Source organism: Myiozetetes cayanensis, unplaced genomic scaffold (genome assembly GCF_022539395.1).
Source record: "Myiozetetes cayanensis isolate MyiCay16 unplaced genomic scaffold, myiCay2020 scf17, whole genome shotgun sequence".
Classification (NCBI taxonomy): Eukaryota; Metazoa; Chordata; class Aves; order Passeriformes; family Tyrannidae; genus Myiozetetes; species Myiozetetes cayanensis.
The window spans coordinates 5,516,417-5,541,960 of NW_026087378.1; the positions used below are offsets into that span (position 1 = coordinate 5,516,417).

The 25,544-nt window shown below is 44.7% G+C and overlaps 1 protein-coding gene across 3 annotated transcripts in view; it reads right to left on the reverse strand.

Moving 5' to 3' along the window:
* The window catches only part of HTR4 (5-hydroxytryptamine receptor 4), a 62,497-nt gene extending 48,519 nt beyond the window's left edge, over positions 1 to 13,978 (reverse strand). For all 3 annotated transcript variants that reach the window (XR_007628587.1, XR_007628588.1, XM_050312269.1), the window contains exon 1: positions 13,899 to 13,978. Coding sequence is in view for 1 of the 3 variants with exons in the window: in XM_050312269.1 (XP_050168226.1) it covers positions 13,899 to 13,924 (26 nt within the window). In the remaining 2 variants the exon portion in view is untranslated. The remainder of the gene's footprint in view (positions 1 to 13,898) is intronic.
* Between the last annotated feature and the right edge of the window lie 11,566 nt (positions 13,979 to 25,544).

Below are 25,544 nucleotides of genomic sequence, written 5' to 3' on the forward strand. Positions count from 1 at the left end.
TGTTATTTTCCATGCAGTAGTCTGATTTTCTTTTCTGTTGTTTTTCCATTTTTGGCCCCAGGGTCTTCGTATCATAACATCACCAAATAGTTTGGCTTGTGAGGGACCTTAAAGACCATTCCATTCCACCCCCTGCCACAGGTAAGGACACCTTCCAGTAGACCAGGTTGCTCCTTCTTCTGTCACTGCAGTTCCTGGGTTGATAGGACAAGAACTACTGGGTTCAAACTTTCCTCAAGTGAGCATTCTACATCTTAAATTTTGAAATCTTCTACATAATATTTTCCCTTGTTCCCTCCTTCCTTCACTCTGCCACAAAAGAAGAGGAAGCCTGGTACCTTTTTTTTCCCTTTTTCCAGAATTAGGAAAAGGAAATAAAATGTTTTACTGTTGTATGCCCAATTTCCCCCTGTCCTGAAATCAAAAATTTATTTTCATTAATGAAGAAAAGAAAAAAGAAGGATAACATGAAAACACATATTTTATAAGTCTACATTTCTAGAAATAGTTTGCTAAATGTTTCAAAGAAATTATTGGTGGAGTTTTTTTCAGAGCCTGTAAGGCAGGAAGCTAATACACAGCATGCAATAAAAGATGTCCAATTCCTCATAAAACTGGTTTTATTACAAAAGTTTGAGCCACTTTTCCCTTAAAACTATTTGTAATGATGTATTCAGAATAAAACACATCCTAGACCTTCACCTGCTTGTGTAAGTTTCCCCATTACATTACCCAGGTGAGAAGGGGTGTTTGTTCGTCTTATCAAGTGTGGCTAGAAATAAACTGGCATTAAGAGCAGCACTTGACACTAATTCAGCAGGGAAATTTCTTCTCAGTGTACGGAGCTGATATTCGACACCCAGGATTAATGTTGAGAGATTGTTCAGGTAATTGAAAAATTGAACTGTTATTCTGTTTTACCTTGACTGCCTCTGGGGTCACTTTTTATTTACTAACTAACATTCCAGGCTTTTACACTTTATCTCACTGAATGCTCCTGATCTGGGCAAAGCTATAAATTATTAGAGGCTGCTGAAGTCCTGCCTGTGCCATGTTAAGAAGGTTCTAGAGAATGACTTTACCCTGAGCCTGCATTGCAGAACACCCACTTAATCACAATCCCCATTTTTGTCCCTAAAAGCCACTCAGAGTATGACTTTTCCTCCCACTGCCAGTTGCCCCAGTGGGGCAGACTGCAGCCTGCTGATGTTGGATTCTTCATATGGAATATGAACAATATGGTAGGAATTCCTTAATTTTTGATGTTGTACAAGGCAGTACATCACTAGCTATAGGTTCATCCAGGCAGGTGAGGATGTTTATGAGCAAAAAAAAGAAGAGGAAAGGAGAGGCCCTTCACTCACACCAGTTTCACAGGAAAACCCAGCACTATGCAGATATGTGCAGGCTCCAAACCATGTGCAATTATATGGGTATAATAAGAAAGAGAATCATAGAATATCCTGAGTTGGAAAGGACCCACAAGGATCATGGAAGTCCAGTTGCTGTCCCTGCACAGAACAGCCCCAAGAATCCCACCATGTGCCTGACAGCATTGTCCAAGCACTTTTAACTCTGTCAGGCTTTCTCACCTGTGAGAGAACAGGTACCTTTTAATTCCAGATAATCTCCTGTGTTAAAACTAAGAGATTAATAAATGTCACATAGAGTGGACAGTTGGATGTATCCCACCTCACTACAAGGTTTTCACCCAACAGAATTGGCCACTGGCCACACAGCTGCTCCTGGAACAGGATGTCACTCATTCCTCTCATTAAAAACCACTCTCTCTCTCCCCCGTCCATCTCCATACACATCTGATCTGAAAGACCTCATTTTCCTCAGTCCTGCACTGGAGGTTTGGGGAGGGAGGAAGATGGGAGCTGCTGACACATGAACCTGCACTGCAGCAAAGTCCTCTGGAAAAGGATGAGCAGCTGGTGGGCACCATGCACAGCAGGACACACAGACCACCCAGGCCCACTGTGTGCTCTCCTCTGCAAGGGGCTGCTGCACAGTTGGAGAGGGTCAGACACTGGCCAAGAATCAGTATTTTTGGCACAGCTGAATGCCAGAGCCTTCATTAATGATGTTCATCAGCAAAAAAAAGACACCATGAAAATTGAAGGGAAATGGAAAAGAAACAATTTCAAAGTCAGGTCTCAGCCACAGCCCTTCTAGCTGGGTACCAGGTGGGATGAAAAGCCTCAGGAACAATGGGGTGGAGGAATCAAAGGCACCTTCACTGAGAGCTGCAATTGTACCTGCCCAAATAACCTTCACAATAGGCTGACGCTGCTGTCTGGCTGCATTTGTGAAACAAAATGTCAAACCACGCTGAATAGCACCCACAAAAGAAGTTCCTCTTCCTCCCAGGTGAGTGTGGCAGCACGTACATGCTGGCACAGCAGCAAAGAGGATGAAGAGGGTTTAGTTTATACAGAGCCAGGCTGAGTTAGATTTATATTTTGCCTTATCTAGCTTTGCCTGTCCTTCTGCTGTTCCGAAACAATTCTCATCGCTGTGTTATTTGAGCACCTTGTATCTGTATCTGCAGTGTGTACAGAGGGGAGGGACAGCTCCCTCATCCCCGAGCCATGCTGGGGGTGAGCTGGCCATCAGCTGTGGATGGGGTTCCTCATTCCAGCATGCAGTGCCCTGGAAGGGGACATCTTCCCCAGGGGAAAAGCCTATTGCCCCATACAGAGACCTCCCTCCCTTCCAGCCTCATCAGCTGCCAAGAGCTGTGCACATGAACAGACACTGAAGAGAATTACCCCCCCTTGGGTCTTCTTGGTGCACAGATTTTGAGTTTTTACTCATCAAAACAATCTCTGCAACTGCCTAGCCCTGAGCCACATCTCACCAGATGTTGCCCTGCCTGAAAACCGACGGGTTCTTTGACTTCAGGCAGGAACAGGGAGATGTTTTAAGCCCTGAGGGCGGTGGCACCCTGGTGGCATCACTTGCCTTGGCTGACCACAGCCCAGGGCTCTGAGCAGAGCCCAGCAGATCAGGAACACATACTGGCACTCTTACCAGTGGAACGTTTGTTCTGATAATAGTTTCGGAAGCAGAGAGAGTATTTCTCTCATGCCATGTTGCATTGCTCCCCTGGGGAACATTAAACAGGCATATGCATCACTGGGGGTGCAGGAGAGAGGTTCATCTGGGCTGTGTGGCTGTACATCTGCCTTTTGGATAATCTATCATCAAGTAGAAATACTTGTTAATTATTCAGTCTTAGTAATTCAAAGTTGTTAATAATGGAAGAAGTGGATATTGCTGTAAATTAAAATCAATGGTTTGCATAACATCTTTTATCAAATCTGAGTGCTCTGGCTTCCAAGCTTGCTTCCCTGTTTAACAAAGCAGAGATTGATGGGTTTGCTATTACAGGGAAATGAGATTCAGGCAAAATGATTGTTGGTTAGTAGGAATATAGAAATCACTTAAGGAAAAAGGTGAAATACTGATGTGGAATGAATGGTTAAAACCCACATATGGACATATTTAAAAGGCTCTTCTGCATAGCCATTAAAGTGAAGGCAAAAAAAAGGATAATTATTTTTTCAAGCTCAATTTCCACTTTCCTGTAAACACTCCAACTTTCCTAAATGAACTCAAGTGCTTTTGCATATTTTGTGAAGCAATTAAACGGCATAGATCAGTCATGTTGGTCAGAGCACGCACATTGCTCTGGTTTCCATCCCACATCCCACCCTGACCTCCCCACCACAGCAGCAGGAAAAAGCACTGATAACCAGCTCAGTGCTGGGAGCACCTTGGGCACTGCACAGATACTCCTGCAGGAGTGAGAGATGGGAAAGAGAGTCAGGGCTGGATAAATAACGATCTGCTTTGGGGGGCAGAGGAGCACAGCTCCAAACTGGAGGGCAATGACTCTGCCTGCACAGGTAACCTGGAGCATCTCCTGGAGGGAGCCAGGGACTGTAGAGAGCACTTCCTAACAAGGGATGTGCACAGTTCTCACTGAAGAAGATTAAAAGCTGAGAGCAGGGTTAGCCTAGGAAAGAGCTGTCTTCTTGATTTAACAGTGCCCTCAGCGTACAGGGAATACATGGAAGATGTTGGTTCACTTTGTTTTCAACCAAGCCATGGCATTTCCCTCTGTAACTCAAGCTGACGTGATATTTCATGGAGGTCTTTAACTACAAACAAGCTGTCATTTGCCTCTCCTCTTTTCTACTCCACTGATTGTTCCTAGGTATAAAATCAGAGGCTGAGTCTTAAACACTTAAAAATCAAGATAAACTATTTTATGAGTAAACCTGACAATGTGTGTCTCAGTATAGAAACATGACAATAGGAAAGATATTATTTGATCTATGGCTTTCCAGCTGTTACCATATTCTTTTCTACTGCCACCTAAAAATATTAATCAGAAGTCAGCATTAATCCAGAAGCATATAATTTCCTCTAATGCCTTTAAATGCCACCCTGCCTGTGCCGCTTCGCTGCAGATGGCAGGACAACTCCTAACAGATTCAAGTCAATTATGCACTTCACTTCTGTTTTAGAAACAGATTGAAATTAATTAAAGTATTGACAGGCCAGAAATAAACAGCATTCCACGTATCAAAATAACTCGGTCATATGATTAGTTTATTTGAGTGCCTTTTTTTTTTTTTTTTTAACCAAATAAATTGTGGTGGTGGGGTGGGAGGGAAGGGATGATTTTTTTTTCTCCTTTTATGTTGGTTTGAAACAAAACTCCTCATAATATCCCCAATTCTGCACCTCCACTCCACGTATCTGCTGGAGGCTGAATGTTACAGTGCTTGAGAGAATTAAGTGTTTTAAGCAGCTGATAATACTGATTAAAACCAATTGTCAAGATGAAGCAAAGAAGACAGGCTATTTAAATGTTTTAAAAATTGCTGTGTGGGGGCTGCACAGTCAATCAGTACATGCTCGGAGCTCTCCCATCTGGGAGCAGGTCTGTGCTGGAGCTTCCAGAAACTGTGGGACCTCAGGGACAGGGGGACCAGAGTGATGGCTCCATCTCTGCACGAACCTCAGGCTCTGAGGCTGAATCAGGGAATATCCTGAGCTGGACGGGACCCACAAGGATCATCCAGTCCAACTCCTGGCCCTGCACAGGACACCCCAGCAATCCCACCAGGAGCCTGAGAGCGTTGTCCAAACACTCCTTGAGCTCTGCCAGCCTTGGGGCCGTGACCACTGCCCTGGGGAGCCTGCTCAGTGCCCAACCACCCTCTGGCAGAGGAGCCTTTTCCCAATATCCAACCTAAGCCTCCCCTGACACAACTCCAGCTGTTCCCTGGGGTCCTGTCACAGGTCACACAGAGCAGAGATTGGAGCTGCCCCTCCACTGCCCCTCGTGAGGAAGCTGCAGACCCCCGTGAGGTTTGACCTCAGTCTCCAGCTGAACAAGCCAAGTGCCCTCAGCCACTCCTCCTATGGCTTCCCCTCCTGACCCTTTTCATCATCTTCCTGCCCCTCCTTTGGACACTCTCTAACTGCTTGAGATATTTTTTTATATTGTGACACCAAAAACTGCCCCCCAGGGCTCTGAGACCGCACCAGGGCAGAGCAGAGCCCAGAGACAGGCTGACACACAGGGCATGAGGGGTCCAAGTAACAAACACAGAAATAAATGAGCTTTCAGCTGGCTCATGCACTCTCCTTAGCTGACAGCAGCAGCAGTTCTTGCCTTTGCTGGATGGAAACTGGATGTGGGGCTGAAAACTGACTGTGGACAATGTGATGCTTTATCATGATTTTCATACATTTCATACATTTTGCACAGTTACATGGGACATGAGGTAGGAAATAAACCCAGCCCTGTGAGCCTCTGGGCACTGCCTAAGCCTTTGGGTCTCTCCCCTCGCGGGGAAGTGAGACAGCTCAGCAGACATGTCTGTCTCTACTTTTCCTAAAGGGAAGGATAAAACCCTGGCTCTGCTCTTTCCAGTCAGCAGATCAAGTGTTACATAATTTACACCCACATATGAACAGATATCGCTGCGGGGCTGATGTATGTAAGTACAATCCCCAAAACCCATTAGACTGTCACCTTAAATATAAGCTAAAATTAACTTCTGAAATTAGCATTAGATTAAAAGCATAGTATTTACATGGACGAAGGGCACCATGCTTTGTTCCTTCTAATATACTTTCAAGTCTTCACATTTTATTCTAACTGTCCCCTTCACGTGCTGAATATTTCCCTTTTATTTTCACATAAACATAACAATACTTTTCAGATATAAAACACAGGAAGGACATCGACCTGTTGGAGTGAGCCCAGAGGAGGCCACCAAGATGACAGAGGGATGGGACAACTCTGCTGGGAGGAGAGACTGAGAGAATTGGGATTGTTCATCCTGGAGAAGAGAAGCTTTGGGGTGACCTAATTGTGGCCTTCCAGTACCTGAAAAGAACTGACAAGAAAGGTGGAGAAAGGCTATTTGCAAGGGCCTGGAGTGACAGGACAAGGGGGAATGGCTTCACACTGACAGAGGGCAGGGTTAGATGGAAGATTGGGAATAAACTCTTCACTGTGAGGGTGGTGAGGCCCTGGCACAGGTTGCCTAGAGAAGCTGTGGCTGCCCCATCCCTGGAAATGTTCAAGGCCAGGCTGGATGGGGTTTGGAGCAACCTGGGCTAGTGAAAGGTGTCCCTGCCCATGGTAGGGGGTGAAACAAGATGATCTTTAAGGTCCCTTCAAACCCAAACCATTCCTGGATTCTGTGATTCTCTGCAGGCTCAGAGTATTTTAATGGAGTTTTCAAATACTCTGCAATGATGAAAAACCCAAATCTCTGACTTAAGCAAAGCTGGGTATTTAGACACACTACAAAGTGCAGCAGTGATGTTGTAACAATCATTTCTCCTTTGTAAATGCAAAATAAAACCAAAGATCAAACATGCCTTTAATCAGAAATGTCTTGATCAGTTCCTAATTAGAATTGCTCCTCAGAAGTAAACCCACTGCATCTACCAAACTACATGTCAGTTTAGTGACAAACAGAGGATGATAAAAGAAGCACAAAAATAATCCTGACTTTTGGTGTATATTCCACAATTATAATGTGATTATCTTCTATTTTCTAAGTGCCTCTTGCCTATCTCATGTCATTCAGAAGGCTCCATGTTCAATGACAAACACCACACAGGAACACTCAGAAGAGTTGATGTAATGAAACACCTTATTTCCCAGCAGTATTCTCATTAATTGTCATTCATCTCCCTTCCATATCCTATAGATGTTGAAGGCACGGGTTAGAATGTACTTTTGAACAAGAATATTCATAATTTGGTTATCATATAAAAGAATTTTACTTCTCAGAGGCATAAGAAACAACACCGTTACACACACACACGACAGTCTCAAGTTTTACCTCAGTAGTTTAGAAACAGGGAGTAACTTGAAGCAGAAAAATGTGAAAAAAATCAAGGTTTAGACTCATGTTAAACATACTCCAAGTGCCCAGATTTTCTCACAGAAATCTGTGTGATGCCTCCTGCAAAAACCAGTTGCAAAACTGGGGTGCACTGAGACTGATCTCAAGGCTCACAAATCTTTAAGGGAGTTGCTGCTCCTGGGCTAAAAGCGTTTGTTGTCCTGTCTTATTATAACTTTTCCTGTAATAAAAACCAAAAAAAAGTCCACCCCACGTCCTCAGATTTGTTTCCCTAAAGAAAACACATTATCAAAACACCATAATGGCAATTCCTTATCAGCATTCTTGTACTGCGTTCTCATTTTCCAACCAGGGAAATCCTTTGGTCCCATCTTTGCCAAAAGCCAGGGAAGTCGCAAGATTTTCAAATCTGAAAGCAGGAAGGCCCTGTTCTGCTTTTTCAGGCAATATTTGCAGTTAGGGAAATACTGTTAAATGAGAGGCATTTAGTTTGGACCAACTGAGGAGTCCTGGCATCAGGCTGTGTATTAAAATAGCCAGGTTGTGCACTTTTCCCACTGCTTGTTTACACCTTGGACAATAAAAGACAAATACAGCTATTGGTTATCTAACTTCTAATATTTCCTGGACAGTTTCCCAGTTTCAAGGCTCTAGAGGAATGAGAGGGTTTCTTGCTGTTACCCCTGCTAATGGAAGACTTGGCACAGACATTGCCAAATTAATACATTGATCTATGGAACACATTTTATTTGAGACACCCCACATGAAAGCAGTTCCCAGCTCATTCATTATCAGATGGTAGCAGGAGGTAGCACTCCTTTTTTGAAGGCAACACAGAACTGTATGTGCCAAGGAGTTCTGGGGGTTCGTGGTGGGGTTCATGGGTTCAGCTCACGCAGCGTGTGCCCCTTGAATGTTTGACTGAGTGGTTGCCTCGTGTTCCCAGGGAATGATGAGTCTCCTCAACCACTTCTCCAGTGCAACAGTTTCTGAACCGTCCAACACTACACCTTGACACAAAACACATCAGTCAGGCAGGACAAAAGTCACCTTTGAGATGTTACGTATTTTCAACTCTGCTACTTCAATTTGAGCTCTGCCATAAAGACCAAAGTTTTGAAAGTTAATTCCAGAGGTGGCAGCCAGAAACCTTCCAGCCCCTGAGAACGTGTTCACCAGCTCATTTTGTATGACCCTTGCTCGTGTATTTAGGCTCCAGACAGGTGTCCTTTCCAAGCAAGGGCATGGAAAGTCCTTGATTCAAGAACAGAGTACTTAAATTTCTTGTTTTCTTTAAACCTCCTTTCACATCTCCAGCTAAGTGCATGTTCTGAATATTCTCCACAAAAGCCTCATCACATTTCTCACTTCAAATAAACAAGAGAGGAGGTCAGCCTGGGGAAGCAGCAGGACAAAGGACTGCTTTGAGGATGTTAAGTGCAGACACTCAGCCCAGATAGAACCCAGATCCCACCCAGGAGTCACTACCAGCACATTTCTCTCAGGGTAGCCTAAGAAGTTCTGGAAGTGTTTGTTCATTGTGTTTAGCTTGTGGCAAGAGCTTCCAGGAGGAATGTCTTGCTGTGCTCATCTGCAGAAGCCCCTGACAAATATTCCTAGAAACAGTCGTTCCTGGTGAAGAGAGCAATGCAAAAGGAGAAAAGTTCTTCCCCATAGAGGAGTCAAATGACCTAGAGGTCATGTCTGTTCTTGGAGGAACCCCAGCTCTGTCGATGTGACTCATGGTGCCCTATGAACCCCCACAGCTCTCACCTGGTCCAGCATCTCCTGCACAGCTCCAGTTTTGCTGCAGTCCTCTCTCTCAAGACACCCTAATACCCCCTTCCCAGCTTCCTTACTCACCATCTCTGAGCACTGTTGCTTCAAGAGTTCCCAAACATGGAGACAAACTGAATTTTGCCTGCTTAATGCCCTCAGAAGTCCAGGAGGGTGTCCTGGACTGGCAGGTGCCAGCTTTTCCCTTTCAGGCAGCTGGTATGGAAAAAGTTGGCAATAAGGTCCAGCCTGTTTTCTTGCTCTGGGCAACCTGTTGCTTTCTAGGGCAGCTGCCTTTTTTTTTGCCAAGCGCTAGAGCCATGTCTGCTCCAGGATATCCCAGTCTTTTGGATGGTTTTCACACCCTTCCACAGCCTTTTCCAGTTCTTTACTAGCTGCCACTCTGTGCAGAGACACTGACGCTCAAGATGTGATGAAAGACACCAAAAAGTTCATTTTTATGGCCCAGCTTTTTATCCAGGACATTTTCATCTGCACAGATCCCTCAGGGCACAGTAATAAAAGCAGATGAGACATCACAGAAGTGTGTGACGGCCTCACCTCCCCGGGGGGCTGAGCACACGCTGAGACAAATAGGAGCTGCCCCTCTGCCTCTGCACCCTCCAACTTATTTACGAGACTATCCGTGTCTCACTTGCTCCACAGCTGCCATAAGGGAGCACACTATTAATTTGCAGGAGCTGGAGCCAGGCTTAAAAATTCCATTAATTAAGTGTTGGCAGAGGTGTTTGGAAAGACGTTCCGATAAATATAGTGCTTTAAAGTGTTTCCCTAGAAACTGAGAAAAAGTTGAACAATATGAACCCAGGCTGATAACGGCTTCTGCTCTGGCGGAGCAATGCCTGGGCTATAGCAAAGAGAACTTCTTTTCCCAGGATTTTCTGGCTGCTGAGGATTTTTGGTTGGTAGCCCAAAAATGTGAAAGTGAGGCTCTTCACTGTGCCTTGCTTCCCTGTGTCCCCCTGCTCTGCCCCTCTCCTTGCACCCAGAGTTGGCAGATGGGCAATGCTCTGTAAAGTCTGCGGCTCCAGATTCAAAAATGCCCCGTCTGTTTTAGTGCTCCCAGATTGTGGATTCCTTCCAAACTGTCCCCCCAGCACCCCCAGGCACAGAGAGGATAAACCTGGCAAACCCAGCAACTATCTTTCAACCGGTTCCTTATAACACATCACAGGTTGGAAAAGACCTCCAAGATCATCAGGTCCAACCTGTGACTGATCCCCACCTTGTCAACCAGACCAGAGCACTGAGTGCCACATCCAGTTATTACCAAAACACCTCCAGGGATGGGGACTCCACCACCTCCCTGGGCAGCCCCTTCCAATGCCTGACAACCCTTTCAGTGAAGAAATTCCTCCCGATGTCCAACTTGAACCTCCCCTGGCACAGCTTGAGGCTGTTTCCTCTTGTCCTGTCCCTTGTTCCCTGGGAGCAGAGCCCGACCCCTGCCTGGCTCCACCATCCTGTCAGGGAGTTGTAGAGAGTGAGAAGGTCCTCCCTGAGCCTCCTTTTCTCCAGGCTGAGCCTCCCCAGCTCCCTCAGCTGCTCCTGATAGGAATGACTCTCCAGACTCTTCCCCAGCTCCTTTCCCCTCCCTGGACACGCTCCAGCCCCTCAATGTCCTTCTTGCTGTGAGGACTGGGCTCTATTTCATTCAGCTTATACATGGTCATATCTACGGCAGATGTAAATCAGTACTATTAAATCTTGCCTCATAAGGGATCTGTAGCATTTTACTTTGCTCTTTTCTGGCACTGCCTGCCATTATCCTCAGGAGCAGGTGCACTCAACCACATCAGCTCAGTAAGTGAATCAGGATTGTGTATCGCTTGTACACCAAGGGATGAAAGCACTCAGCTCTCACCTACGTGCTCCTCTGATCACTGCACTGTCCCTGCCGGGGGGACCAGGTGGAGGAGACAGGGCTCAAAAATCTTCTCAATCAGTACATTTGTCTCGGCAGAAATGCAAGAGCAAATCCCTTTCTGGATGGATGCTGCAGGTATTACAGGAGGATTAGAGTTGATCTTCCCTTGGAAAGGGGACTAGAAAGAGAGCTCTAGGCTGATTCTTGCCTGCTAAATGACATCTGATAGCCTGCTATTTCTCACCTAAACAGAAATGTGATTAAAGAACTTGAGATAAACAATGATTTAATGATTCAAAGTGTAGAAGCTGGAGAGGTTTTGAAAAGAGCTTGTGTATATCTAAGAATAAACACTTCTATTGCAAACTGCTGGGGGAATCTTAATTCCATGAATCCTCACTGACAGGTCACTCAAAGCACGCAAGTTTTTTCCTAACCTCCTTCCCTTTTCTATGCTTTGGGTCAATAAATATGATAATTATTTTGTTGCAACCACTCAGCACAGTTTCTTCCTTGTCCAAACAGTCACATCTTCTTTCAGCCCAGTTTTCTGCCTGTCCTGCCTCCCAGCCCAGCGCTGGGCTCACGACTGGCTGCCAGCATCCCAAGCAAGGGGAGATTGAGGGCACACACAGACTCCTCTCCTAGGATGTTCCTGGGGCTCCAGGGATGAGTCTTTGCTTCCCTCTCTCTCCCACTATGACTATTGCTCCTGTTTCTCCCCAGCTTTGGATAGAGAGAGGAGACCTAAGACCTTCTCTGCCCCTTTCTGCCATCAGCCCTCCTGCCACTGTACCAACCACAGGTAATGAATCCATCTTAGAGACAGCCACCAACAGCTCCACTTCTTGCAATCCACATGGAAAAGGAGCCTCTTGGACCAACACAGCATGGTTCCACATTTGGCACTCACTCAAACATGCGATTTGACTCAGGAGGGCATATGATCAGGGAGGTCAGCATTAGTGTTCACTGTGCCTCTGAACAAGGGCTCTGAGAACAGTGGCTGGGTTAAAAAATGGGATCTTTTCTTTTTTCAAAACAAACACAACTAATTCAACCAATTTGATTCCTTGTTCCCTCACCTTGCTTCTCATTTCTCAAAGTCAAGGCAAGATTAATGAGCCCCACACAGTACTGCTGGAAGGCTCTGCACTTTTCAGAGGTTTCCAAGCCACAAAAATACCTCCAGTAGCAAACTGAGAAAACTAAAGCTGATAAAGCCAAGTTTGGAAGCAATTAACATCAATCTAAAATTCAGCTGGTTTAGGGGCTCAGCTTAAAAATAAAAAGCAATTCCTGCTGTGACAAAATCAAATAATACATTGTTTCTCTACAGTTGATATAGCAAAGGGATTCTGCCTTCACCAGCAGCTACAATAAAAGGGTTTCATAAAAGCTATTTACCTGCACTGAAGATGCTTACGATTTTTTTCAAAAGCTTGTTTCTCAAGAGCATAACCTCTCCCAAACATCTAAGGAAGCAAGAACCCTTCATACAGTGTGAAGTACTCAGGATAGCTCTGACCACACTCAGAAGCACCAACTCACATAGCAGAGGTTTCCCCTTGTTGCCCAAGAGAATGAGAAGAGCTCCAGCTGCAGAACCACAGCTGTGCCCACCCAATCCTGGCTGTAAATGCCAGGCAGCTGCTCTTCCACTTCTCCCCTCCCAGCTGTGGACCTGAAGAGCTGCCACTGCTGGAGGGTGTATGGGACTGCAGGTGTCAGAGTGGGAGAACCCATCAGCCTTGTGAATTTGCCTGAGGACCTACAAGAGTTTAGTGAGAGAACTGGAAAACTACCTACTTCTCAAAGCCTAGTTCTTAAGTAAGGTGCTTGTCCAATGGAAACCCCAGCCAGCCCATGAAAACCAGCCCAGAGCTTCTGAGCAACGTTCAGACTCATCCCTTAACTGCAACTTCCCAACATGTTGCCCCACAGTAAATGGGAAGGAAAGACAAGAAAGGAATGGCAAAATGCTCAAGAATGGCCAACAGTGCCATTCAGAACTGGTGTAGATAAGAGTCCCCTGTGCTCCAAGGGAGTCAGATTTTGCTCCTATAAGATAAGGAGGGGCTCTCATGCTGATGGGGAACTCTACTCCATTCCTACAGGGAATCCTCTGTAGGGATACAATGAAAGTCTTACCAAAGGTCTAAGAAGGCTTTACCAGTCTTTCACAAGGCCATTGTTTACACCCTGTGCACAGTACAATTGCAACCTATGCTGGCAAGTGCCCAAGACAAGCAGAGTTTGGCCTCTCCATATTACTCTAACCAATTTAAGGTTTTGAGCTTTCATTTCAAACCACTTGACAGTATCTCATTAACCTACTACCTATAATAAATGTGCCCAATAACAATCACCAAGTCACATGAAATTAAAAAATTCAATAAAATATTAAGAGGAAATACTTGCGGGTCATTTATTTTTCTACTCTAGAATTAGACAAAATTAGGTCTGCCACCCCCCCTTGGCTGTGATAAATACAAGTCCCAAACTGAACTGTCAAAAATTTCCAGGAATGTCTCTCTAACCTCACACTGCAGCCTTTGCAAAATTCATAACATTTCCTACTGCAAGGAAATCCTCGACTAGACTGTGTTCCATCTGACACTTAAACACATCCCAGGGTGACACCACATCCTCACAGCAGCTCCAAGAATCCCCAAAACAGGCACTGCTGCATGAGCAGAGACCTTCATCTCCAAGCAAACAGAAAATACCATCCTGCAGCTTTACAAACACACCGTGGGGCCTCTGCCCCTCTGCAGCTCAGCAGCTGTCCAAGACAAAAGGAGCCACATCATTTATCCTACCTCACATTAACATCCAGTTCTTCCATCACAGGCAATAGGCATAGGTAGCTGGGAGTTCAATGTCCACAGAAGAGACCTCATCCTGCAGAGGAGAGAGTTAGAAAGGAGAGGTATAAGCTACAGGATCTCTCACAGACCCCATTTGTCAAACACTACCTTTTCCAACAAGGCAGTTTTCCAACCTCTCTTCCCCGGAGAAGCCTGGGCACTGCAGAGGGTTGTTGTGACCATTCAAAATCACCTGCACCCACGTAAACTGCACCTAAGACCTCCCCAGTAACTTCTAAACTTCCAAAACTACTATAAGTAGTTTAAATAGAAGCAGCTGAAGAAGGTTTGCAAAGCCCATCTGGGAAAACACAAGCAAGTAGGGCTGGTAAATTAGTTTCTGTTTTTACACAAAACTGAAACATTGACTTACCACTAAATTAAAACAGGTTTCCTGTGACACTATATTGTACAACCTTATGAATAATTAATTGCAGTACTGTAATTACAAAGAACTAAAAATTTGCAGCTCGAGTTAAAATAAATGTGCTTACTTCCAGTAACACTAAGTGATGTAAATATTAATGGGATTTTTAACTCTATCAAGATTCCATCATGACTCCAAAGAAACAAATGCACCATCTTAATAACGAGTTTGTGCACTTGCTGCTGTTAATCCAGTGGAAAGAACAGGCTCAGTTTCTGAGCACTTCAGGCTGTTGATTGCCCCTTGTGTTGAGTCTCTAGAGAGCCAAGGATAATGCCACCACCAGGGCACTGTTAATATCAACTCAGACGCAAATAATGCCATTGCTGTTACTTGACTTCAAAGAGAAGACTGTAATAACACTGCCTCAGCCTTCCTATATACCATGCCAGGTTTGCAATGCAAATGAACCCCCACTCTCCAGACCTGGCTCAGTGTTCACCACGAGCAGTAATTCAGGAGGTAACACACTATACATAGTTTTGCCAGCAAAACCTCCTCAAGTCTAAAGGATATTTTTATCAGAGGGGGAAACACGCAGAATGTGGCTACCACTGCATTTTCAGCCTTCAACTGGTGTTTCTAAGGGCACTCTGGAATCTGGGGACTTAAAGACTACTGCTCTATATTGCAAATACAAGAGTGAGAGGTCTAGAGATTCTGATCAACTCACCTCTGTGTGTCTAAGACCTGACCTCCAACTTTAATTTGGGGGAAAAACCCACTCCCTCCTGTGCTCCTGCTCTGGAGTTCTTCCATAGTACAAAATGCCCCACAAGCTACTGTGACAGCTGCCTGTCAAACAGGTAGGAAGAACATCCTGGAAGATGGTCTCAAGGCCACTCAGTGGCTTTGTGGTATTGAGAAAAAATTCACTTTTCAGAGACCATAAGGAGTTATCTGGTGGCCAACAGGTAACCCTTTCTCTGAAGGGACGACAAGGTCACCTGCACTATGTGGTGGTCTTCGTCTGCTCTGTAGAGATAAAAATGTCCCACCAGATGACAGCAGTGGCCACACCACCTTCCTTGCAAGCACCAATTAACTGAGACACTGACACATTCTTCATCCAATTTATTTCCATCCCACTCAACCCCCATCAAGTTCCACTTTCTGTCACTGCTGAGTTGGTGACAACAGAAGCGTTGAGTCATTCTGGAAAACTTACCACCCCCATTTCCTGCAGTGCTGCTTCACCACTTCTGACACCCTGAATGAAGCCACATCTGAGGTGGACTGAGCACTCTGAAAAGCCCATTTCCTTTCACCTATCACACTGTCCCTTTTGCTCTGTGGCAGATGCGTTCTAACCCTTAACCAAACCAGCAACAGGTTGGTACAGGCTCCAAAGGAGGTAAAGGCCTGAGCAGGAGCTGGGCCAAGAACTCCTCCAGGAAACCCACAAAGAAGAACAGTGACATATGAGCATATGTCAGAGTATTGATGCATATCAGCCTGGAACAGCCATCGTGCAATTAATACGTAAATAGCGGGTGGCTTTTCCAAGACTCATTTATCAAGGAACAAAGAGGGCTCTGGGTACACGGAGTCTCATGCCTACCTTTCCCATTGTTTGCAGTCTGACTAGGAGCCTGAAATAAAACAGCTTAAGTGAGGCTTCTCTGAGCCCTCCCTTGAGGTGATCTCCCCTTGAGCTGGAACACTTCTCATGGCTTGAGACTCCTTAGCTGAGACTAAGAGATCCTTCCTTCCCCAAGGCTGAGAGACCCCCTAATTCATCACACACTCTCAGTGATTGACTGGCAGTTGCTGAACTAATATTAAGGAAATTCAAGTAGCCAATTCTATTAGACATAAACCTTTGTCCAAGTATGAGACTAAGACTGGACACAGCCACATCTAAGCTCCGTCAGGAGCTTAAAGAGCAAGGGGGTCCACCTTGAACCTCCCAACTCCACAGAAAGGTCTTCCTTACCCTTCTGTGTCTTTGGTCGCTGTGTAAATCATTCCAGCTCAATTTTAAGTCAATTTTCCTTTGGATGTTTCATCCCTGTAGTAAGGAATACAGTGAACCTTGCCATCAAATTTTGTAGAGCTGCACTTCTACAACACCATATTAAACCCACTTCTGCTAATGCCTTTGGTATGATGACTCTTTAAGTGATCTAAATTACCCATTTGTGCATGCTCTGCTGCACCACAGAGGAGGGAGGGGGATATAAAAATAAACTAAGTTCAGTTTTTGAGTGTCTCAGGTTCTCTGTAAAGGACTGTGAAGAAAAGTTCTCTGACTTCACTCTTCTAAGTGTAAAGTAAAAAAAGAGACATTCCTGCCCTCCTTTGCCAGCTTTGTCTTATTAGAGCAGAGTGTGGTGAGCAGTGATGATGACTTGGTGTACCCTCTGATTTCAGCCTGGCAGACACACACTGTTGAATAACACAGAGCAAAAGATGTTGCAGACATTCAGAAAGCCTGTTTAGCCTTCCCATGGAAATTGCTGTCCTCCACATCTCAGAGTGTAAGTTCTTGGAAGTACAGGGAGTCATTTAGCTCTCATCCAGTATCTGTGATTCTTGATTGAGGCAAGAAGAATCCCTCTAACATAAATAAAGACTACTACTACTACCTAAATCTGTGATTTCAAGAGGCTCCTCACTTTCTATAGTGAACATCTGCCAATTTGAAGCTGGGACTGAATTAAAAAAAGCTGTTGCTTGATTCCCACCATATTTCACATCTGGGGTTGTGATTTTTCTCATTGCTCAATCTTCATCATTATCAGAGAAAAAGAAGTTGTTAGCAGAGGCTACCTGGGAAAGATTTTCCCAGGCCACATTAAACTGATGCTGTGAAGTGACAGTCACCTCAATCCACAGATAATTTCTTGATCATCACTGCAGAGCAGCCCAAAACCCTCCAAGTGTTGTAAGAGAATATCCTGCCCAAGACAACACTTGAGGAAGAAGAAATACCAGTGTGATTAATTTTATTTGCTCCCAGATAAAATGGCTTCATTTCTACCACCCATTTCTGGCAAAGGCACTGCCCCCTCCCACAGCACTTCTGGCCTTCTCTGTCCTCTGTCACTGCTGTCTCTTTTCTCTCCATGAAGGACAAAGCTGATAAGAAGTCCCTCAGTTGTCAGCAGAGACAGATTGCTGGTCCGATTTTAATCAAACATCATTCCAGGAGGTTAAAATGTAGCACTTTACTTAAACAGAAAAATTAAAAGATAGGCATGACACATCACCTGAAAAAATAAAATGGAGTCCAGCTTTAAATAGTAAATACAGAAGAAATGTCTTTTTGCTGAAGGGTTATTTTTAAAAACAGCTCTTTAAACTCAAAGAGAAAGTCTCTGGCTTGACAACCCAAACCACAGGCACTGAGTTTAAAAGGTTCATGATTCCAAGGGATGCAGAAGTAGTGGATGGCACCTGGGTCACAGCAGGAGCCAGGACCTTGTGTGCAGACAGATGGGCTTTTCTTCCTGCCAGTCTGGCCCTCACAGCTCTGAGCTGTAACCTCTGTGCCTTTTCAGCTTTTCACCAAGGTATTCTATGCTGTCAAATGTTAAAGTTTAAATTCCATCTCTGAGTGCCAAAAAAATACTAACAGACCACACAGTCTAAGGGCTTTGAAAGGGCACAGGGAAGCAGCAATGCCTACCTGTTCTCCTGGATCAAATATTTACAGCAATAAAGTTTCTACGGGTTGCTCAAGGGTGACTTTGTTCCAAAGCAGAGACATCTGTACAAGATCCTTGACTATACTATGCTATGTTTGTGTAAGAGGTCTGAGGAGAGAAAGCAGCTATAAAACCTGAGGGGTTATTTGCTGTGACAGTGGTGTTATGAAATTTCACAGCTCGCTGCTCTCACCTTTGGCAATTACTGCCAGTTGGTAACCAAAGCGCTCCAAGTCTTCAACTGCACTATCAAATCTCAGCACAGGAAGCCAAGAGAAACATCCCATATAGGATCCTGAGTCTCTTAAGAGACATAATACAGCAGGGGATATCACTTAGCAACTGAAGGCAAGACAGATTGTTGAGTCCTTTGTCCCCACCTGTGTCTGGTGGGGATTTGTGCAGGGCTACCATGTCACTTTCTTGCTCATCATGTCATAAAACCTCCCCATAACTCACTGTAGATTTTCCCTTCCTGAAAACACACTCTCCAGTTTCTCTTCTTCTCACAGCAGCATAGGATATGGAAACTACTGCCCCAGAAAGGCACCAGCTGTGCTTTCTATGCCTGCAGTCAAATAAACTGTTGTTGTTTACACAGCAGAGAAATGCAGAGCGTAAATGCCAGTAAATATGGAAATCCTTCAGCTATGACATGGTGTGGTGGCACTGATGGTAACTCACAGCTCGCTGGAGGAGCTATGGGATGCTCAGCACCGTCCCCAACTCAGCTCTGCCTCTGCAGATGGCTGTACACACCCTGAGAGCAGGTCTACACTTGAGCCAGGATCTGTGCTTTTACCAAGCCTATAATAAATCACTAGCCAAAACAGTGCCCTCCTACTGCAAACAAACTCTAGGGACAAGCCCTGGTGCTCCCCTGGCAGTGGTCAGCTCAAACCCCAGCAAGACTATTGCAGGCAGTGACAGGCAGTGATCGTGGCACTCAGAATTACTTAGATTGAAAAACGCCTCCAAGACCATCAAGTCCAACCCTTGACTGATCACAACCTTGCCAACTAGACCAGAACACTCAATGGCAACCCTCTGGTTTCAGCAGCCTCAGGCTCCAGCTTCTTCCTTAAAAAGCTTCCCTGCTCCGAAGCAAGCAGAAAATGAGCCGTGGAAGGTGCACATTGCCATGGACATCCATCTTATATCAGAGATACACTGCTGTGCTATTCTGGGCTCTGCTAATCAGCAAAAGCCAGACTTGCCACCTTGGGACAGCCGAGGGAAAGAGCATTGAAAGGAACCATCTCCCTCCTGGGCAGAGCTGAAACCTCCCAAGGAGAGCCTGGAGTCACCCCCAGTAACCACGTTTCAATACAGGAATTCCTTGCTTTGCCAGCTGTGCAGACGAGCCTTTTTCACCTGTTCCTGTCCCTCATTTGGGTCTCACTGCATCACCCAGGCCCAGGAGGGGAATGTGAGACCCAGTGGATGAGCAAGCCAGGAAAGATTCCTCACTGCAGAGGGGCCCTCTGTGGCTGTCACCTCCCTGCAGGCTCTGGGATTCACCTGTAGGGCAACAGGAGGACTCAAGTATAACCCACCTTCTGCACTACCTTCAACTCCTGCCTGATTTCCTACACAGGTTATTGTGTGCTGGACGTGTTCCACTCCCCACCTGCAGGTGCAACTTTATTGTACTGGAATAAAACTCCTCTGTTTTATTTTTATTGCTGCCATAAGGTGGTTTTGTGGCTGTGAAATGCAAGCAGGAAATAAGCTCCTGTTTGAAGCCTGGTACCAAGTTACACCAGTCGGTGTGTTCATGGTTCTGCAACCCCTGGACTTCAGCAGGAACAAGACTATCTCCTGGGCTGGGTATCTTGCTTTGCTGTGTAACTGTGACTAAGAAATCAGTCAGGTTGTGCTGAATTACACCTTCTGTGCTTTCAGCTGCAAAAAAGGTTTAGGTGAAGCTTTAAATCTCAGACATTAAAGATTCCTTGTTACTGTTGTCCGACCAAACTCCCTATTGATGGGAAGCTTTGGGGTGCATCTGTCTGAACACCTTTGCAGCAGAGAACCTGTCACAGAGGCTTAGCTGGAAATTTATAACCCATTGTGTGAAAGCCTCCAAGCACAGACCTTCTTCCTCAAGAAGAGACCTGCTCCCACATGAGCATTGTCAAGGCTGTCATGAGCACAAAGAAACACACAACCTCCCCAAAACTCTCTACACTGGGAGGTGAAGCCAAATAAACTCACACACGTGTGAAGCTGCTGCCAGCAGAGCCATCCCTGAGCCAGGGTGCTGGTCCCACACGGTTTAACACATTCCATCACATTCTGCTTTTCTCATCCTTTTTCCTGGCTGCCACAGGCAGAGCAGAACCAGGAGGCTTCTGCTGCTCCTGTGCTGGGATGGACATGCTGTGGATCCACAACACAGGACATTTTAGAAAATGAAGCAGAGACAAAATTCTCAGAGCTCTGAGCTGCACATACTTGTAACCAACCCAACTGACTCATACCTCTGCTGCCATTTCTTCACACTCCATTAAAGGATGACAGCTCCTGAGGAGAAAACTGGCTGAGAGTGTTCATCTTAAACCTGAGCTGCCTCTGGCTCACTTAAAAAATCAGTTAGTTGAGCATCAAGCTAAAATAATCACAGTCCCCAAGAGACCATGTGATCCTCCAGTTCCATACAAAATATATCAAGTGCACAGCCATCATCTTTTCTGCTTGAGAAGCTGATGCCATCAGGGAAAGTCAAAAGGCTAATTAATGAATTACTTTTTAAAAAGATTAAGATGATGCAAGAGGGAATGTGCTATAATACATTCCCTCCACACAGGCTCTGATGTTACGTACAGAAGAGTTTGCTCCAAATATTTCATGACAGTAACAGAACTACTCTGAAATCATATAATCACAGAATGGTTTGGGTTAGAAGAGACCTTAAAGATCATCTTGTTTCACCCCCTGCCATGGGCAGGGACACCTTCCACTAGCCCAGGTTGCTCATAGCCCCATCCAACCTGGCCTTGAACACTTCCAGGGATGCCACAGCTTCTCTGGGCAACCTGTGCCAAGGCCTCCCACCCTCACAGGGTAGAATATAAAAGATGACTGTAGGTACTTACAAATTGCAGCAATAAAGCAATGACTTGCTCTGGTGATGGTCAGAGGGGAACAACTAGAGCACACAACTTTTACTGAGAGAAAGCAGTAAAATGCAGTGCAAGAGCACCCAAACTAGAGGCTGTGCCCCTGCTGCAGGCTTTGCCAGTTCATCATCCCAAGTGGAAGCAACAAGTGACCCAATCACAGACCAAGTATTCGTAAGTCAGGGCAGCTGTATGGGGAGGGGTTGGGCAGAAGCTGGGTCCAGTCCTTCCCTGTTTAAGAAGCATGGATGAAGAAGAATTGTCTTTCCCTGCCAAACTATGCTGAGCTCAGCACCTTCCAAGATGCTGCTGATATTTTCAACTCATTTTAAATTAGATTACCAAATTACTGAATCCTTATCGAGTCATTAAAAGTGAAGAAACCAAAAGAAACTTGGAGCTGTGACCCTGAAGGTTGTGTTTTGGTGGGCTGAGCCCGTGAGCCTTATGGAGCTCCTGATGGGAAGGGGCAAAAGGGCAAATGAGCTCACACGACAAGCTGCTTGCAAATTGTTATTTCCAAAGAAAGAATGGCAGGACATGCTTAGGTGGGCTGTGAGTTCTCATCAGCCAGACTCTCCAGGTAAAACAAGCTGTCCAGACATTAACTGTGCCTGGCACCAGGCACCTGGCAGCAATGAAATGCCATGTGGCTCATTTTCAGTGGTTTCACAGAGAACAGTTCTTTCTAACAGCACACATACTTTGAACAAGTGCATTTTTCAAATTCTGATCATTTCAGGCAGCTACTCCCTGAATAATGTCTGTAGGCTGGTTTCTGTCAGGCTGCCTTCCACGTAACAAGTGCCACTGCTTCCCTCGTGGGGAAAGGATGGTACTGGCATCCTGCTTTGTACTGCTGGGAAGTGCAAGTTTCCTAAGCCCCCTGCTTATTTCAGCTCTGCAGGGAATCAGCAGCTCCCCATATAAAGGAAGGAACTGAAGTTATGGTAGGATTTGACTGCAGAAGGCTTCACCCATCATTTCTGGTGATACTGGAGGGACCCTTGGATGTGCATCCCACTGAGGATGAGATTGTTGAGGCAGCAGTTACCCTGGACCAGGCATCAACTCTACAGGTTGAGGGTTATTCCCTCACCAGATGTATCACGTAGGAGAAAGAATGAGTGTGAGTGCATTTGGCCAAGGCTCCTACGTGGACATCACAGAATAATTTAGGTTGGAAAAGACCTCCAAAATCATCAAGTTCAAGCTTTGCAAATATTTTGAATTAATAAAGAGGATAATCTAGGTAATTATAAGCCTATATAAGTCTATCAATCCAAGATTGAATCCAGCAGAATAACAAAATAGCTCTTAAAAATACAATTCATCAGGAATTAGAGATGGGGAATAGAATTCAGCAGATCAGTGTGAATTAGAGGAGAATAAGTTTGCCATGTTGATATTTTCAGTGATAACAACAATACTGATGCAATAAGTTGCTGTGTTCCCTGATTTCAGAAAAGCATTTGATTTGATATTGTGTGAGGTTTTGATACAGGACAATACCAATTCCATACAGGACTCTGGTTACTTAAACCCCCCATAGTGAGAGAAACCATTCTATGATTCTGTGATTCCCTGATTTGATGATCTGTGAGCTGATCTGGTGAACAGAGAGCAGAACTGGAAGTCTCTTCAGACAGTTGGGCTAATGGAGGAGAAAGTTATGACTGAAAAGATGAATTGCAATGTGAAAGCATTGCAGGAGCATCCAAGGTGTGAAGGTTGAGTACTGTATCCAGAGAGATGTGCATGGTATTTTTCCAGTAGTTACCTGCCACCTCTAATCACTGATTTCAGTCCTTCATTCTTTAAAGAGAGCAAATCATTCAGTGGAAGATTCAGCAAAACCCCCTGAATGCAGTTATCTGATGAAGGTATTTTCTTCCCTTTCACATATGAGGTGTCAGAATCTCACTGCCTGTCTAAGGAAGAGAAACTTCTGATGTTCAGACAATAGAATTGTGGAAACTTGTTTCTTAAAATAGCACAAAGAAGGAAAAAAACACCCATTGAAAATATAAACCTGTGCTTGGGAAGCAGAACTTTCCTTTCCCCCTTCTGTAAGAGGAGAGAAAAGAACTACTCCTTTGTACCCCCTGAGACTTCAAGCTCTTTCAGATGAGATTTAATTACTCAAGAGAGCTGTTTAGAGCTTTTGTTCAAGATTTCATGCAACTCAGAGAGCAGCGAGTGCCACTTCAGAGCCCTGTGTTACGTTAATTGCTGGGATAAAGGGAGGCAAAGAAAAAGATCTGCATGCAGTCCTAACTGTGCCTGAAAGCACTTGCTTCCCAAACTAATCCCCTACTTACCCCAGACACTTGATATCTTACTGGTGGCATTCAGTAAGAGGTAGCCAACTTCACCAGACTCCCTAATTATAGCATGACCCGTTGCTAATGACTATTGGATTAACCCACTGCTGTTGCATTATCGCACTAAATAAATAATACCCACTCTCCTCTGGCAGTGTTTACAGAACTGACTTCCCATTCAGCCTTGACTCAAAGCTGTGAGCAGTCCCCAGTGTCACCAGCTGATCTAGTCAGACCCCTGCACCTGGACATCAGGAAGAATTTCTTTGTGGAAAGGGTTGTCAGGAACTGGAAGGGGCTGCCCAGGGGGGCGGTGGAGTCACCATCCCAGAGGTGTTCAAGAAACAACAGGACTCAGTGCTCTGGTCTGCTTGACAAGGTGGTGATTGGTCATAGGTTGGACTCGATGATCTTGGAGGTCTTTTGCAACCTAAATGATTCTGTGATTCTGTAACAGGGAGCATGTTGCTCATGAGAAGGTTTGAAATTTCCACTTTTTATTCCCACGTGCAAAGAATCTCTGACTTTCTGGCAGTAAATATTCCAGCAAATAAATTAACTGGTAAGAAAGCTCATGGGAAGAGCAAAAATTTTAAGAACCGAATATCGTGCACTACTTAATAATAAGTTCTGAATTTACAATGGCAAGGACTAGCAATGTAAACCTGGGTTAGTCACTAAGATACTTCAACTACACAAAGGAATCAACAGCGTGTGAATTGTATGTCCCATGGAACTTAACAAAAATAGCTGCAGCATCAGCAACCAAAAAATTGCAATGAATGGTTCACAAATAAGTATAGAAAAGAATATGAATGTTGTCAGCAAAGTTTATCATTAATATTTCTTAATCAAAATGAATCTACGTCTAAAATTCTCCAGTATAAACATTCAGTCATCTACCCTCCATAGTTATTGGGAGTGAGATATTCCTTATTCTTGAGCTCACCTGGACTCATGGTGTGTTCCTCCTGTGCTAAATTAGTTTGGAGGTTGCAACATGCTCACTCTGCAGGGATATTTGGATAGGATGGTCTGTGACACCGGAAAGAGAATTTGGCATCAGAGCACAAGCAGCATCAATGAAGGTCTTTATTTTGAAATTCTGTAGTTTTAAACAAGAGAAAGGTTTGGTCACAACCAGATAAATCAGCTTAGGAAAGACCTCAAATTTCTCAGCTTTTGTCTCTGAAAAATATGTAATAGAACATGTCCTTCATGGGTTCGTTTGGGACAGAAATCTGACGCAGGGCAAGAGCTGGCCAGGAGGGCTGTAAATCCTCTTAATCCACAAGCTACTTTGGGGCATTTTTCACTAATATTCCCTTACTTTCACCTGTTTAAGCTCCTTTATTTCATGGCCTCACTACTTATGCCAAACCCTTGCTGCAATGAATATTCATCAGCTGGGGTCTAAGTGGAGCTATTTATAAAAAATCAAAAAGTGGCTTTAAAAGTTGTTATTGTTATTTCCTGTCATTTCGTATTTCCTTTATGGAATACAGGGATACACAGCGGGGGAGGAGTAGTTGCAACCTACAGATGCAGTTTAGTATTTTGAGACTGCTTTTTAAAACTTCGATGTGGGTGTTTGCCAAAGCATCTTTTTTACATATATTTTTTTTTTTTATTTTCTTCCCTGCTAGTGAAACATCCAACTTTTACTCATACTTACACAGTCCATCATAAATTAAACGAAAAAAAATATAACTGTCCTAAGAAGTTGCAAAGTACTAAATTAGCCAAAAGTGAATGTTCTTGTTGGGAAACAAGTTCCAGGTGTATCTCAGACCACTTCCACCCAAAACTGCAGCACTTAAGGGTCCACAAAGCAGCCTGGATATGGGGAAAGAACTGTCACTGCTCTTGAAACAAAAACTGACGACTGCTTGAGAGACATTTCTTTCGCACTCCCTGGAAATGTTTCCCAGGGCTGGGAGGCAAATCAGTGGGGGCTGCTGGTCCCCAAAGTGATCTGGCAGCCTCCCAAGCCCAGGAAACCTTCACAGTCACTCAAAACTAATGATTTGTCATTTTGCTCTTTTTTTCATTCCTACTTGTCATTCTTGGAAAAA